This window comes from Hemiscyllium ocellatum, chromosome 36 (genome assembly GCF_020745735.1).
Source record: "Hemiscyllium ocellatum isolate sHemOce1 chromosome 36, sHemOce1.pat.X.cur, whole genome shotgun sequence".
Classification (NCBI taxonomy): Eukaryota; Metazoa; Chordata; class Chondrichthyes; order Orectolobiformes; family Hemiscylliidae; genus Hemiscyllium; species Hemiscyllium ocellatum.
In genome coordinates, this window is record NC_083436.1 from 5,452,542 (window position 1) to 5,465,947 (window position 13,406).

A 13,406-nucleotide genomic window follows, 5' to 3' on the forward strand; every position below is an offset into this window, starting at 1 on the left:
GCAAACTTACATCCACAACAATCTCTCCCTCAATGTTAGCAAAATGAAGGAGGTGGTCATCAACTTCAGGAAGCAGAGTGGAGGACATGCCCTGTCTGTATTAGTGATGCTAAAGTGGAGGTGGTTGAGAGCTTCAAGTTCCTAGGAGTAAATATTACCAAAGGTCTATCCCGGTCCATCCATGTCAACACTACTGTCAAGAAAGCACACCAACACTACTATTTCCTCAGAAGGTTAAGGAAATTTGGCTTGTCCACAATGTCAGTTAGCAATTTTTATAGATGCACCATAGAAAGCATCCTATCTGGATGCGTCACAGCTTGATATGGCAATTGTTCTGCCCAAGACCACAAGAAATTGGAGTTGTGAATGTAGCCCAGTCCAACATGAAAACCAGCCTTCCTTCTATTGACTCTATCTACACTTCTTGTTGCCTCAGAAAAGCAGCTAACATAATCAAAACCCCTACCACCCAACTATACTGTTTTCCATCAGGCAGAAGATGCAAACATTTGAAAACACATACCAACAGATATAAGAACAGCTATTCCCTGCTCTTATCAGATTTATGAATGGACCTCTTGTAAATTAGGGTTGATCTTTCTATGTAGTTCTTTGCAGATGTGACACTATATTCTGCATACTGTTCTATTACCCTGATGTACTTATGTAAGGTATAATTTATCTGGTTGGCACACAAGAGAATACTTTCCACTGTATCAATGTGACAATAAGAAATCAAATCTGCTTCTGCTCATATTCCTAATGGTCTTAATTATAAGATCATAGCTGATCGACTTGTCTTTTGAGGAAGAAAAGGTCCTTATCTCTGTCCTCAAAGGTGGCCCCTAATGTTTAAACAATTCTCCCAGTTCTGGAATAATGACAATAGGAATCATCCTTTTAATATCCACCTTGTCAAGACTGTTCAGAATTTAATATACTTAATCAAGTTAACCATCACTCTGCCAATCTCCAATTGTTGAGTTTCTCAAGCAATTTCTGTTTTCGTTTGTTTCAGATCTCCGAAATCTGCAGTTCATTGTTTTATGCAAGATCCCTTTTAGGTTTGGATGCTCAGTAATTATTGGGGGAGTTGCAGAAAGTGAGGAGGATTGTCAAAGGATACAGCTAGATATAGCTAGAATGCAGATTTGGGCAGAGAAATGGCAGATGGTGTTTAATCCAAATGGAAAATTAACAAAACAGGCCACTAGACTCACATTAATAACTCTGTTTTCTTTTCACAGATACTGCCAGACCTGCTGAGTTTCTCCAGCAATTTCTGTTCTTGTTTGTTTTAGATCTTCAGTATCCGCTGTTCATTGTTTTATATGAAAGCCATTTTAGCTTGAATGCTTAGTGAATGTCGGCAGAGTTGCAGTAATGAGGAGAATTGTCAAAAGATACAGTGGGCTATAGATAGATTGTAGATTTGGGCAGAGAAATGGCGGATGGAGTTTAATTGGGACAAATGCAAAGTGGGCTGCATTTTGGAAGATCAAATTCAGGTGTGAATTAGTCAATGAACGACAAAATTTTGGGGAACATTGACGTACAAAGAGATCTGGACATAGAGGTCCACAGATCCCTGAAAGTAGCAACATAATTGGATAAGGTGGTCAGGAAGGCATACAGCCTTCATTGGCCGAGGTATCAAATTTAAAAGTTGGCAAGTTACGTTACAGCTGAACAAAACTTTAGTTAGGCCACATTTAGAATATTGTGTGCAGTTCTGGTCACCAAACTACCAGAAGTACATGGATACTTTGGAGAGGGTGCTGAGAAGGTTCACCAGGATATTGCCAGGTCTGGAGGGTTTAAGTTATGACAAGAACTTGAATTGTTTTTGCTGGGAAGACGGAGGCTGAGAGCTGAGATGTCTACAAAATTGAGAAGCATTGATAGGGTAGATAGTCAGAGGCTTTTTCCCAGGGTGGAAAGATGAACTACAAGAGGGTACAAGTTCAAGATGAGAGAGGGAAAGTTTAGGGGAGAAGTGTGGGGAAAACTTTTCATACAGAAGATGGTGGGGGCCTAGAAAATACTGCCAGTGGAGGTGGTGGAAGCAGACACGTTAGCAATGTTATAAACACATGAACAGGAAGTGATCAAAGAGATAGAAACTACTCATGGACAATATGAGGAAACTAGCAGGTCTAAATGAGGATTAGAATCAGTACAGGCTTGGTGAGTTGAAAGGCCTGTTCCTGTGCTATATTCCATTGAATTGTATTTAGATAGCTGCACTGATACAGTGGGCCAATGGCTGTCTTCTGCACTGCAGCGATTGTATTAAATCATAGGAGCCAGTTATATTTTACATTTGACCATGGTGCTTAGAAAACTCATTGCAGGTGTAGTAATGTTGAAGCGACAAATCATTGGCCATGGCATCTCTGGGATCCAGAGTTAAGGAGCACAATCATCCAGGGTCATAATTCTGATTTGCTATTCAGTGAACCCAGATGTTCGCACATGTCAAATGAGGATATGGTTCTGGACCAAGGTTAACAATGAAAAATAATCTAGTGAGATGCTGAAACATACTAGTGCCTGTAGCATTCTTCCTGATAATTTCTGTAGAAGCAAAAGAAAATTGGATATTAGAGGATTGAATGTCTGCTTGTATAAGATGGCAACTGTTTCTCCTATCACTTTTGCTTATAAATAAAATTCATGGTACCTCCATAAATCGGGATATCCTTTTACTTATTTTCAGTTGGCCTGGTTCTTCAACCATTCCTGGCTCATGTAGTGAATATATTTATTCTTCTCCAAATTGTCTTTCATCCTAATAGTATGGTTGTTATTTGTGTTAATATTTTATGACTAGATTCTCTTCATAACCAATATTCCACGTTTCTGGAGCCAGTTTTACGAATCTCCTTCACATTTTTTCCAGAGCCTCCACATTCTTCCAAAAGTGCAGTGGCAAAACTGGATGCAGTACTCCAGCTGAAGCCAAACTAGCATCTTATATACATTCAACATAATCTCCTTACTCTTGGACTCCATTTATTCTTAGCTTAATGATGTTGACAATAAATTTCCTTCTTCTGCTGAATTCTGCTTCCTCATTGTAATGATCCTCTATTTTTATCAGCAATGGGTCTGTTGCAACTCCTGTTTCTTGGATACAATAGCATACTGATCTTGATACTAATCCTTATGGTATCAACTGATTCTGCTTGTGGCAAATGTTTCTTTGCTTGTTCATCTCAGTTACTTTTTTTCCTTCTATTTGAAAACATTATTGTGTTCATCCTGTCACTACCTGCTTCCAGCAGTTGTTTCTAGTATTGTCTTGTGTTTATCAGACAGTTTCTCATTCCTCCTGTGGTTCGGTGGTTGAATTTCTCTATCCCAATGCATGCGCATTTGTTAATTATTGTTGTTATCACCATAGCACTGTTGACTTTGAGTCAAGAATAAAAGCAGGCATGATTCTTACAGATATTATTAATTATCTGAGAACTGTTTCTCTTATGGTGATACAAAGGCTACAGAAGACTCTGGTTTGTAATTGTTGAGCCAGTTGTTGAGTACAGTTGTTCTTCAGAACTCCCTTAGCAATCTTTCCTTATAAACTTAGCTAAAACAACACTTGTATTACCTCTTCTTTGACCATTGCTCTTACTTTTATAATGAATTCCAATAACTCAGTATTCCACAAAGCCGCTATAGTAGTTACAACTTCTCAAATTTTAGACAAGAAATGCTGGCTGTGCCAGTGTCACACACATCCCACGAGTGAACAAAACTAAAGCTGCCCTAATTGGTACAGAAAAATTGAACAAATAGATGTATTTGTTAGAAGTTTCAAGCAATCATCTATGAAGACAATTATAGTCATTTACTGACTACGTAAATATCATTCCATGAAACTGACTTAACTATAAAATGGAATCTTGAGCATGGATTCTTTAATAAAATCTTTCCTTTAGCATCTAGATAAGAGGTAACAAGAGGAAGAGGTCTCGAGCAGGAATGATTTATGGGCCCTCCAGTGGTAGCCTCAGTGTGAGACAGATTATAAATAAAAAAAAGAGAGGTTTTAAGGATTTGAAAATAGCATATGCGAATTTAGTCTTCATGTTGATTGGATAAGTATGTTGGGCAAAGGAAACCAAGAATAATAATTCATAGTCTATTTTGAACAGTTTCTTAGAACAACATATTCTGGAATCACCTTTTTATTTTAGCCTTGATAATATGTAATGAAATAGGATTCATGAATATTCCTCTTGGTAAGAGTGGTCACAACATGATAAAATTTCATATTCAGTTGGTGACAGTGGACTGTACATTAAAAGGCAAGATGATAGATCTGACATATTTCATAGCTCTCATCAGAGATATTTTCCATTGTAAAAAGAAAGGACAATACAAGGAGGATGTGGTATTGTTAGGAAATTCAGATAGTAGCACAATTAAAGGATGAACACAGTGCAGCAAAGACTAATTGTGAGCCTGAATGTTGAGAAAATTTGAAAAGAAAACAAAGATGATGGAAATGAAGAGGCAGAAATCAGAATATGGCAGTAAGCTAGCAAAAAATATAAAAATAGTAAGATATTCCACAAATATATAAAAAGAAAGTAAGTAATCAAAGTAGATATTGGTTCCTGAGAGAATGAGACTTTGAAAAAGTATTTTTAAAATTGTCTATACAGTAGAAGAGATGGTGCATCCCAAGAATAGCTGAAAATCAAGCTGCAAAAGGGAGGGAAGAACTAACAATGGAGAAAAAGTGCTAGAAAAACGATGGGCTAAAGGCTGGCAAGATCCCTGGATCTGACAGCACACTTCCTAGTCCCTTAAGAGAGCTGGTTGCAGAATTCCTTACTTCTGGAAAGGTTCAAGCAGATTAGAAGATTACAAATATAACCCCTCTTTTCTCAAAAGGAGGGAGACAGAAACAAAGGAACTATTGACCGGGGTTAATTTAATATCCGTCACCAGAAATATACTGAAATCCATGATTAAGGAAAATCATAATACAGTCAAACAGAATCAACATGGTCTTGTGAAAGAGAAATCATGTTTGCCCTTCCTGTGTTTGACACTGCAATCCAGTTTAACATTAATTGTAAGATTCTGATTCTGGTCGAATCTGAAACCACTTCAGGTATGAGTATGTTTAGATTATGTTCATAAATTTATTGAATAGTCATAACGAGTACAACAAAACTAGTACTTAAGGCAGTGGACTCAATCGACCGGCAGTAGAATATGGTCCTTGGTTGGCTAGGGTGCTGGCTCCTGTCTTCTTCATACACATGGTACTACTGAGTAGCAGGCCTTTTTGCGTTAACCCTTTACCACAACCTGAGTAATGGTATGGCACAGGCAGTGCATAATTAAGTTTTGATTGGTGAGGGGAACATAAGTAGTGCATGATCACCTGATGTCCATTCTTCCAAGGTAAGAACCAAGATTAGCTCATTGACTGCAGTTTTGCTTATTTAGTGTGAATTTTTAATTAAATCGCCACTTGTCTTACTGCATCTGTGTGTATTTGATCAGATCAGTTACTTCTAAATGACTATCTGTTTTCTTGCGGCTGCCTGATGAGTTTTATTGAGGTGGTTGGATTGGCTATTTTACTTTTAAATACAGATTGCGTACTTAAAACTTTAACAACCCATATCTATTTAATATTTAATGATATCTAAACCATATCTATTTAAAAGGCTATCCAAAGTGTGTGTAAAATAAATGGATAGCAATCATCGGTATTCACAAGATGGACTATATAATATATTCTGACGCGTATTGTTGTTTTGTCATGAATGATAAAAGTTTAAAGGGATTGAACAGTTCCAAAACTAATTACCCACTGACATAAGTTAAATCTTGCATAAAAAGAATCTTTAGATACTTTAATTCTGTATTATAATGAAACAAAACTCCCTAACTCTTACACCTGCAAACTCTTGCTATACCTTTTTTATCCTATTTTTCTTCCTGTCTATCATCTTACATTTGAGTGTTTTTGTTGGTTTCTTCCATATATATAAGTTTTGTCCACCCCAGTTTTGTTTAGCCCTACATGTGGCATTCCAGATGCATCATTCTTTGACAACTTCCTTCATCCCTTTACCATCTCCAACTTGATGGGTGCAGAAATGCTTCATTTTATTAATTATTTTGAAAAATAATAAGGAATTTCCATTGGAGCATTATGGGATAATGATGCAAAGCTCAGTTTTGATTGTGTTGTGATTCATTTAATTAAAGTTTTGAACATGCAGATCAATGGAAAATGGTTATAATACTCAGCAGCTCGAGCAACATTTGTGAAGAGTGAAAAAAATAATATTTCGGGTTAAAAACAGTTCATCAGAATTGTATTACATCATTTATTTCAGATTTGGTTGGTTTGGCATCGACCCTGAAGAAGTGGCAAAACCTTGGTTAAACTACCTTGGAGCAGCTCTGTCTTTCTTAAGGTAAACCTGTCCAGCCAAGTTGAATTAAGAATAGTTGATACAGTTGCTTTTCACCAACTGCATTTATAACATTAATTGATCTGGAAACATATGTTGATTTATATTTAAGTTAATTTTATATAATAGCAATTTTTTAGCATTTTTTACGTGTTATTATTTTAGTCAATCAGTAATTCATACTCCAGACCTAACAAAATAGTGGTGAAAGGGATTTGTGGGGTAACAAAAATTTCCATTCATCTGAAACTTTAACTGTTCTAATGAAATACAATGTATTTATTCTAAAGCTTCATTGAATTTATAGTCTGAAATTTAATATGTTGATTTTAATACTTTTTGTTTTAGTGCCACCATATTTTTCTTTGTCAAGAGTGATGTAAATACTAGAAATCATTCTGAATCAACACTTCCATTACTAATTGACAGTGTAAGTAGCACCTCCCTGTGGAGTCTTGGAAAATTTCTTTCACTGGAGCAAACTCTTGAATAAATTCCTTGTTTTGTGTTGCCTTTAGATTTTGACTATGTATTCTGTGAATGTTGTATTCAAATAATGGATCACATAAAACTTGAACAGTAAGGTGCTTTTTGTTTTCTTCTATTGTGCCTCTGTTGGTCACTTTGTTATTACTTCAAATCAGAAAATTATGGCTGCTGTATTTAAATGTATTATCTAGGCTGAAAAAGTATTGAAGGAGTGTTGTAGTTTAGATTGTGTATTTCAGTTAAGATTTTACTGAGACCTTAACGACTTGCTTGGATAGAATGGAAAGACCCATATGGGACATTTCAAATACAAATAGAAAGTTCTGATGGACTGACCAACACTCTTCATGCAATAATTAAGTATTTTTCACTTACTTTTTGTAACACTTGCTGTTTGCAAGTTATGTCCTATTTTTGAAAATTATCTGTTATAATTGCACACCAAACGTAAAACCTAAAAATGCTAGAAATATTCAATAGGTCAGTGGTGAGAGAAAGAAAGTAATCGGTATCTCAGGTCTCCATAGCTATTGCCTGACTTGTTTGGTGGTTTTAGATTTTCAAAATCTGCAGTATTTCACTTCTGTTTGCTTCAAAATTCGGTTAACTCTGAAATGCCCTACAAATGTGAAAAGTGCAATTTACATACAAGTTACTTTTATTGTGGAAAAACATTTTTGTGCCTGTCAAGGTAGATGAAGAGGACTTATTCTGAAGAGCAAGACTTTTCTTTACCCTATTTGGCATGATACAGAGTAAGAATTACCCACAATGCATTTTACCATGGCCAGTGCTGAATTCAGGTGTGTTCAAGGTCTGGGCCTAGTTTTGGGGGGAAATAATGAAGGAAATAGGGACCCTACTTCAGGTTTGAGGGAATGTATTGCAGATTTCATATTTGTTGGCAATTGGCCCTTCTCACTGCAGTCTGATGGGATGAAATTTCATTGGGACAGTTTATAAAATTATGCAGTTAATTTTCTGGGGTATATTTCAACTTTTGACTGAACAGTAGGAATCACAGAAAATTTGTGGCAAAGGTTTGGGATTTTGAGTGGGGGCATGGTAATTTCTGCAATTCCAACATTAGCTCTTTGAAATGCCCATGACTGCACATCCATTTACAACCACAGTGAAGAAACCTGGGCATATAAGTCTAATTCCCTCGACCTTCCTCCCTGTTTTGGAGATACCTGGATACTATAAATGATTTGGAAATTATATCTTCTGTATCTTTTTAGAATTAATCGTCATAAGAGAAGCAATTGATCCCAAAAACTTTGTTGAAGTTGCATCACTAACTGCATGACTAATCTAAAACAGTGCAAAATCTTTTGTTATGCAGTTTAAACATGTAAAATATATCAAAATTCCAAAATACAGTGGTACTGTTTGATCAGCAATACATGGGGCAATTATATAATTAAGATCTGTTAAAGTCACAATAGAACTGTATTTTCCCTGGGGTTTTAATTTTTTATAGTTTGTCAATTTGAGAGTTGATCATAAGACATTTAACAACAGCTGCAAACGTTGCTGCATTTACCTTGGTTGAATCTATGTTGAGATGAATAACATTTATTATGCAGAGAAAGAGGATAAAATAATAGATACATTTAATGATAGGTAATGTTTGAATAAACAACTGCAACATCTATGAAAAGAGACAGAGACAACTGGTGGAATTTAACGTCTAAGATGGTTTGCAAATGGTGATCCTGCCACCTACCTGCCATTGCCCTGATTAAGTCAATGGTGAGAAGATCAATATGAGGGTACTCAATTAAGGAAGCCTGCATTAGGAAGGTGCTAGCCCATTAACAGCCAGTCACTTGCCATTGTTACTGACCGACTCAACTCTGTGATTCACCCCTCCTGCCACCACTCACCCAAGTCTGCATCCATGAACAATCTTAAGCCTCATGTGAGTTAGTACCAACAGCAACCATTGCCTCCACAGAGCAAGGAAAGCTACCAGCCTCTGATTGTCAACTCACATCAGTTGGCACTTCTGCCCTTGTGGTCAGGGAAAGCCAACCACTGCCCAGTCAAGTTCCTGATTGATGCCTCCATGACTGTCATTAAACATCTTCCAATATTTTTATTCAAAGATCTTTTATCAGAATGGTTCATCAGCTTTAAATGTTAAGTCTGTTTCCTCTTCACTGATGGTGCTGGACCTGCTGAGTATCTCTAGCATTTTCTGTTTTTAATTCAACAAAACATTGGTAACATAAGTACTTACATTTCTCCCTACAGTTTCAGTGACATTTTACTGAATACAGCAAACAATGTTCCCCCTAAGCTGTACAAGCAGAGCTGTACAATCTGCTGTCCACACTAGGCCATTATTACGATGAAGAAATACATCTGCACAGCCTTGTGTTGTCATCATTACCACAAGCTACCTTTAATTTGGTGATTCATTAAGAAATCCACTCAAATGCTGAAAACAATTGTTTAAACTTTATTGCATGTAGCAACCAAAATAGAACCCCTCAAGTAGGCAAGTTAAACCTCACAACCCTACTTAGCCAATTAACGGTAGAGTTTAGTTGTGAATCCAACCAACAGAATTCGTCTCTGGATATATCTTCCAGGGTTAGATTTTTGTGAAGTGTTGTTCAGCTGATGATGATTCCAGCAGTTTAATTCTTATAGGATTTTCTTAAGCTTGTGGTGTGACATAATTCATGACACTTGTGAAGTCACTAACTCTGCAACTGATTTTCTTATCAGGGGAGCTTCTCTGTTCTTTGTTTCATTCATGTTAGCTGTCTGTTCAAAATACAGCTTGCCCTGCCAATAACTCCTTAAAGTCTTCTCTAGGCAATCTTATTTGCCCATTTATCACAAGGCAACTAGTTACCAAGCAGTTGTTACCTCCTCTCTCTCTTAGGAAACAGCTTGTTTGTGTTGCTTTGATTCTGTTTTTCCCAAGCGATTGTTAATTGCTTTCAATTCCTTTATTACGGTTTGCCTTTCCTTTTATCTCAGGAAACAGTTTATTCCTGGACGAGTTATTGCTGATTGTTTCAGTCCTTGAACAGTTTTTCAAGTTCTGAAGTTTACATTGTGTGATGATGCTGCTCCTTTAACAACGTTATGGTGTCCTTGGAATTTATTTCAGAGAGGTCGTAATAAACATAAACTCCGAAAAGTCTAAGTTGAAGGACTTTAGGGCCAGTTTGATCATAGCTAATAAGTACTGCCTCAGACAACAGGTTTTCAGGTTTTTGGGGAAAAAAACACTTGTACAAGTGGCCAGTTCTCCCAGCTTAGCTCTTCTCTGGTTTGGTTTTTAGCAGTAGTTTTTTAAAGCTGCTGGATCCAAGAAAAGCACATCCAAGCCTCCTCTCTCTCTTTCTCTGATGTCCCTTCTGTAAGACCTTGTGTTTGATTTTTCCTTTTGTACCAAGGAGTGTTTATGGGATTGTTGCAAATATTGGGAACAGCACCATCAAGTTGGGATAATCTGTTGGCTTTTCGGATAAGTTCAGTTATTCTGTTCACTTTTATTTGTGTTTCATTTGGTAATCTTGTAGATAAATTCTGTACTGTTTAAAACTAAGTGGTTTGATCAGCAGCACCTCTCTTGGAATATCCTAGCAAAATTAGGGTCTGAGCTACTTTCTTGAAACGTTTTGAGGAGGTCTAGCCTGGTCCGTAACACATTGTCACACTTCGGACCACAGGACAATAAGCAAATGGCATGTTGTAAATCTATATTAAAGGGAATGTTCATTGGGCATCTGAACCCCATCCGTGTTATGTGAGACAATTTGAGTTCTGTCCCTTAACATTCTTTCCCCTCTAAAAGTATTAGTTTTTTTTTTCAAATCTCAACACAAACAACTGGCATCCACTGCTAATGGACAAGGACCAAATGACTGGGAGCAATGGGAAAGAAAACAAAAGAGACAGTAATTGAGGACAAATTAAGTCTTCAAAAGCAGGCTTGATTTATTAAGATTTAACTTTGGCAGATCATTCCATTAGAAAAATAATTAAATAAAGATGTAGAGAGTAAATGTGTTTGTACATTTAATGATTTAAGCAAGTGTCAAATTAATTCTGGGGGAATAAACAACAGAATTTTAGTCATGATACATAGCATCAATTGTGGTTCCATCCTGATTAGCATTTTCTGTTTCTTTTGAGCTAATTGTTTAATTAGTGCAAGGTTCTTTGAAATCAGTTTTCAAAATGCAATTCATCATTGTTAGATTTTGAATTGTGTTATTAGTTTTTTTGTAGCTTTCCAAATATAATATTCCTTTATTAGGTAGACTGTTATTGCATTAATATAGACATGCTTTGTTGCAGAGTGTTTTTGATGCATTTAGAGATTATTTGAATGATGTAGATTTTATGTGCAAGTTGCAACATGGATGGAATTATAGTGATGTGTTCTTGTTCATTATTATTTTGTGTTCTTATTCTTTTGGTATGAAAACGATATTGGGAAAGTTCTGCTGTCCACACTAGACCATTATTACGATGAAGAAATTCACCTGCACAGCCTTGTGTTGTCATCATTACCACAAGCTACCTTTAATTTGGTGATTCATTAAGAAATCCACTCAAATGCTGAAAACAATTGTTTAAACTTTACAGCATGTAGCAATCTGTTTAGTTATGAATCTCATGCAATCCAAACTCCATGCCATGAATTTTATTACATCATAATATCCTACAAGCAAGAATTGCTAAAGATACACGAGTTTCTTTTAAAAAAAAAAGTTTCTAGCTTTACTTTGATTTATGGATCTTTGAATTTTCTGAGACTATTTATTCCCCTTAAAGATGTAAGCTGTTATAACTGGAGTTTGATACTGTTTTGGAAGTGCCTAACAGCATTTATTTTTAAATACAGAATATAAATACTAGTGAAGAAATTATCTTGACAGATGAATCCTGGGTAGACAAGCTTAGTCCACTAAAGAAAAGATTTGTGTAAGTAGTGTGCATTTCATTGAAAATGATGTAAATGTCTTTTAAACCAATGATGAATGTTTGTGGTCTTCGAGATCAAAAAAGCTTTGTGTTATTGACGTTCAGGCTGTGCACCAACGCTGAGTATAATCCTGTGCTGAAGCACACTTGCCTCAATGAGAGCATGAACTTGTTCAAACTGCACACCTCACTGTGGCCCCAAATTTTATTCAGAGCAGAGGCCTCCCCAAAGTAGAGCTTGGAGTGTTTACATAACACTCCAGATGTACACTGTCAGTTTCAAAGGGAGACCTTGCCAAAAAAAAAATGCACCTCTTGGTAATAATCTTTTCAAAATAAAATAGTTTCATCATTCATCAAAACATTTCACTTAATTTAACCTTCAAACAGCCAAGTCCTCAAACCAGACCTCATGTTCACTGGGCATTTGTTTGTTAAAGATAATCTCCTGATATGTAACTTTGCATGAGTGCAACATGAACAATACACTGGACAGGCACTAAATACTGAATTGCATAAACCTTGTATGGACATGTGAACTCAGTTAATTTGCAAGTGAATTAAAAGTGGGATAAAGCTACACTGGCCTCTGAATGTACAATCTTTAATGACAATTGATTCAAACAGCATCCAAAATGATATAAGCAATAATGAGACAGTTATGTTATTTATTCATTTATTTAAAGTTTGGGAGAAGGTTTGTAGCTCGGGTGCTCATTGTTGTGGTTCTGTTCGCTGAGCTGGGACTTTGTGTTGCAACACAAACTCCCAGCTCGGCGAACAGAACCACAACATTCATTTATTTCTTGCTTAGGTAGCCTTCAACATTTTGTGCAGTCTGCTGGTGGGTCTTGGAGTGCTCAGATATTCCTTTTGTGTGTGGCTGTGATAAAGTTTGAGCCACAGATTTTTTTTTTAGTTTAGTTGCATTAGTTGCTCCAAAAGCAATTTGAATCCCTCACTCTTAAGAAATTTGATGTCCAATGAACTGTCTCTCCTTGTACGATAGTGTAATGTAACAGTAGGGCCCTCTTGCAATCTTAGATATTCATGTTTCTTTGTGTGTGCACCAATCATTATAAAAGCAGACCAAAACAAATGGTGGGGTAAATTAAGAAAAATATTCGAGTCAGTTATTGAGGATGTAATAGCGGCATATTTGGAAAGCTATAATCTGATCAAGCAGAATCAGTATGATTTCATGAAAGGGAAATTGTGTCTGACTAATTTATTAGAGTTTTTACAGAAATTCTCAACCAGAGTGAATAGAGGGGAAGCTGTACATATGTTGTATTTGGACTTTCAGAAGGCAACAGACCAAGAACCTCACAAAAGATTATAAGACAAGAGCCTATGGTGTTAGAGGCAGTATATTGGCATAAATAGAGAATTGTGTAAAAAGTGAGGTCTGCAGATGCTGGAGATCAGAGCTGAAAATGTGTTGCTGGTTAAAGCACAGCAGGTTAGGCAGCATCCAAGGAACAGGAAATTCGATGTTTCGGGCCAGAG

General features: G+C 36.4%; 1 protein-coding gene across 3 annotated transcripts in view; it reads left to right on the top strand.

Annotated features, from left to right (window-relative positions):
• LOC132833349 (transmembrane protein 144-like) overlaps window positions 1-13,406 on the top strand; it is an 82,883-nt gene that overhangs the window by 41,334 nt on the left and 28,143 nt on the right. For all 3 annotated transcript variants that reach the window (XM_060851539.1, XM_060851541.1, XM_060851540.1), the window contains exons 6-8: window positions 6,375-6,455; window positions 6,801-6,882; window positions 11,818-11,897. In XM_060851539.1, the coding sequence (XP_060707522.1) occupies window positions 6,375-6,455; window positions 6,801-6,882; window positions 11,818-11,897 (243 nt within the window). The remainder of the gene's footprint in view (window positions 1-6,374; window positions 6,456-6,800; window positions 6,883-11,817; window positions 11,898-13,406) is intronic.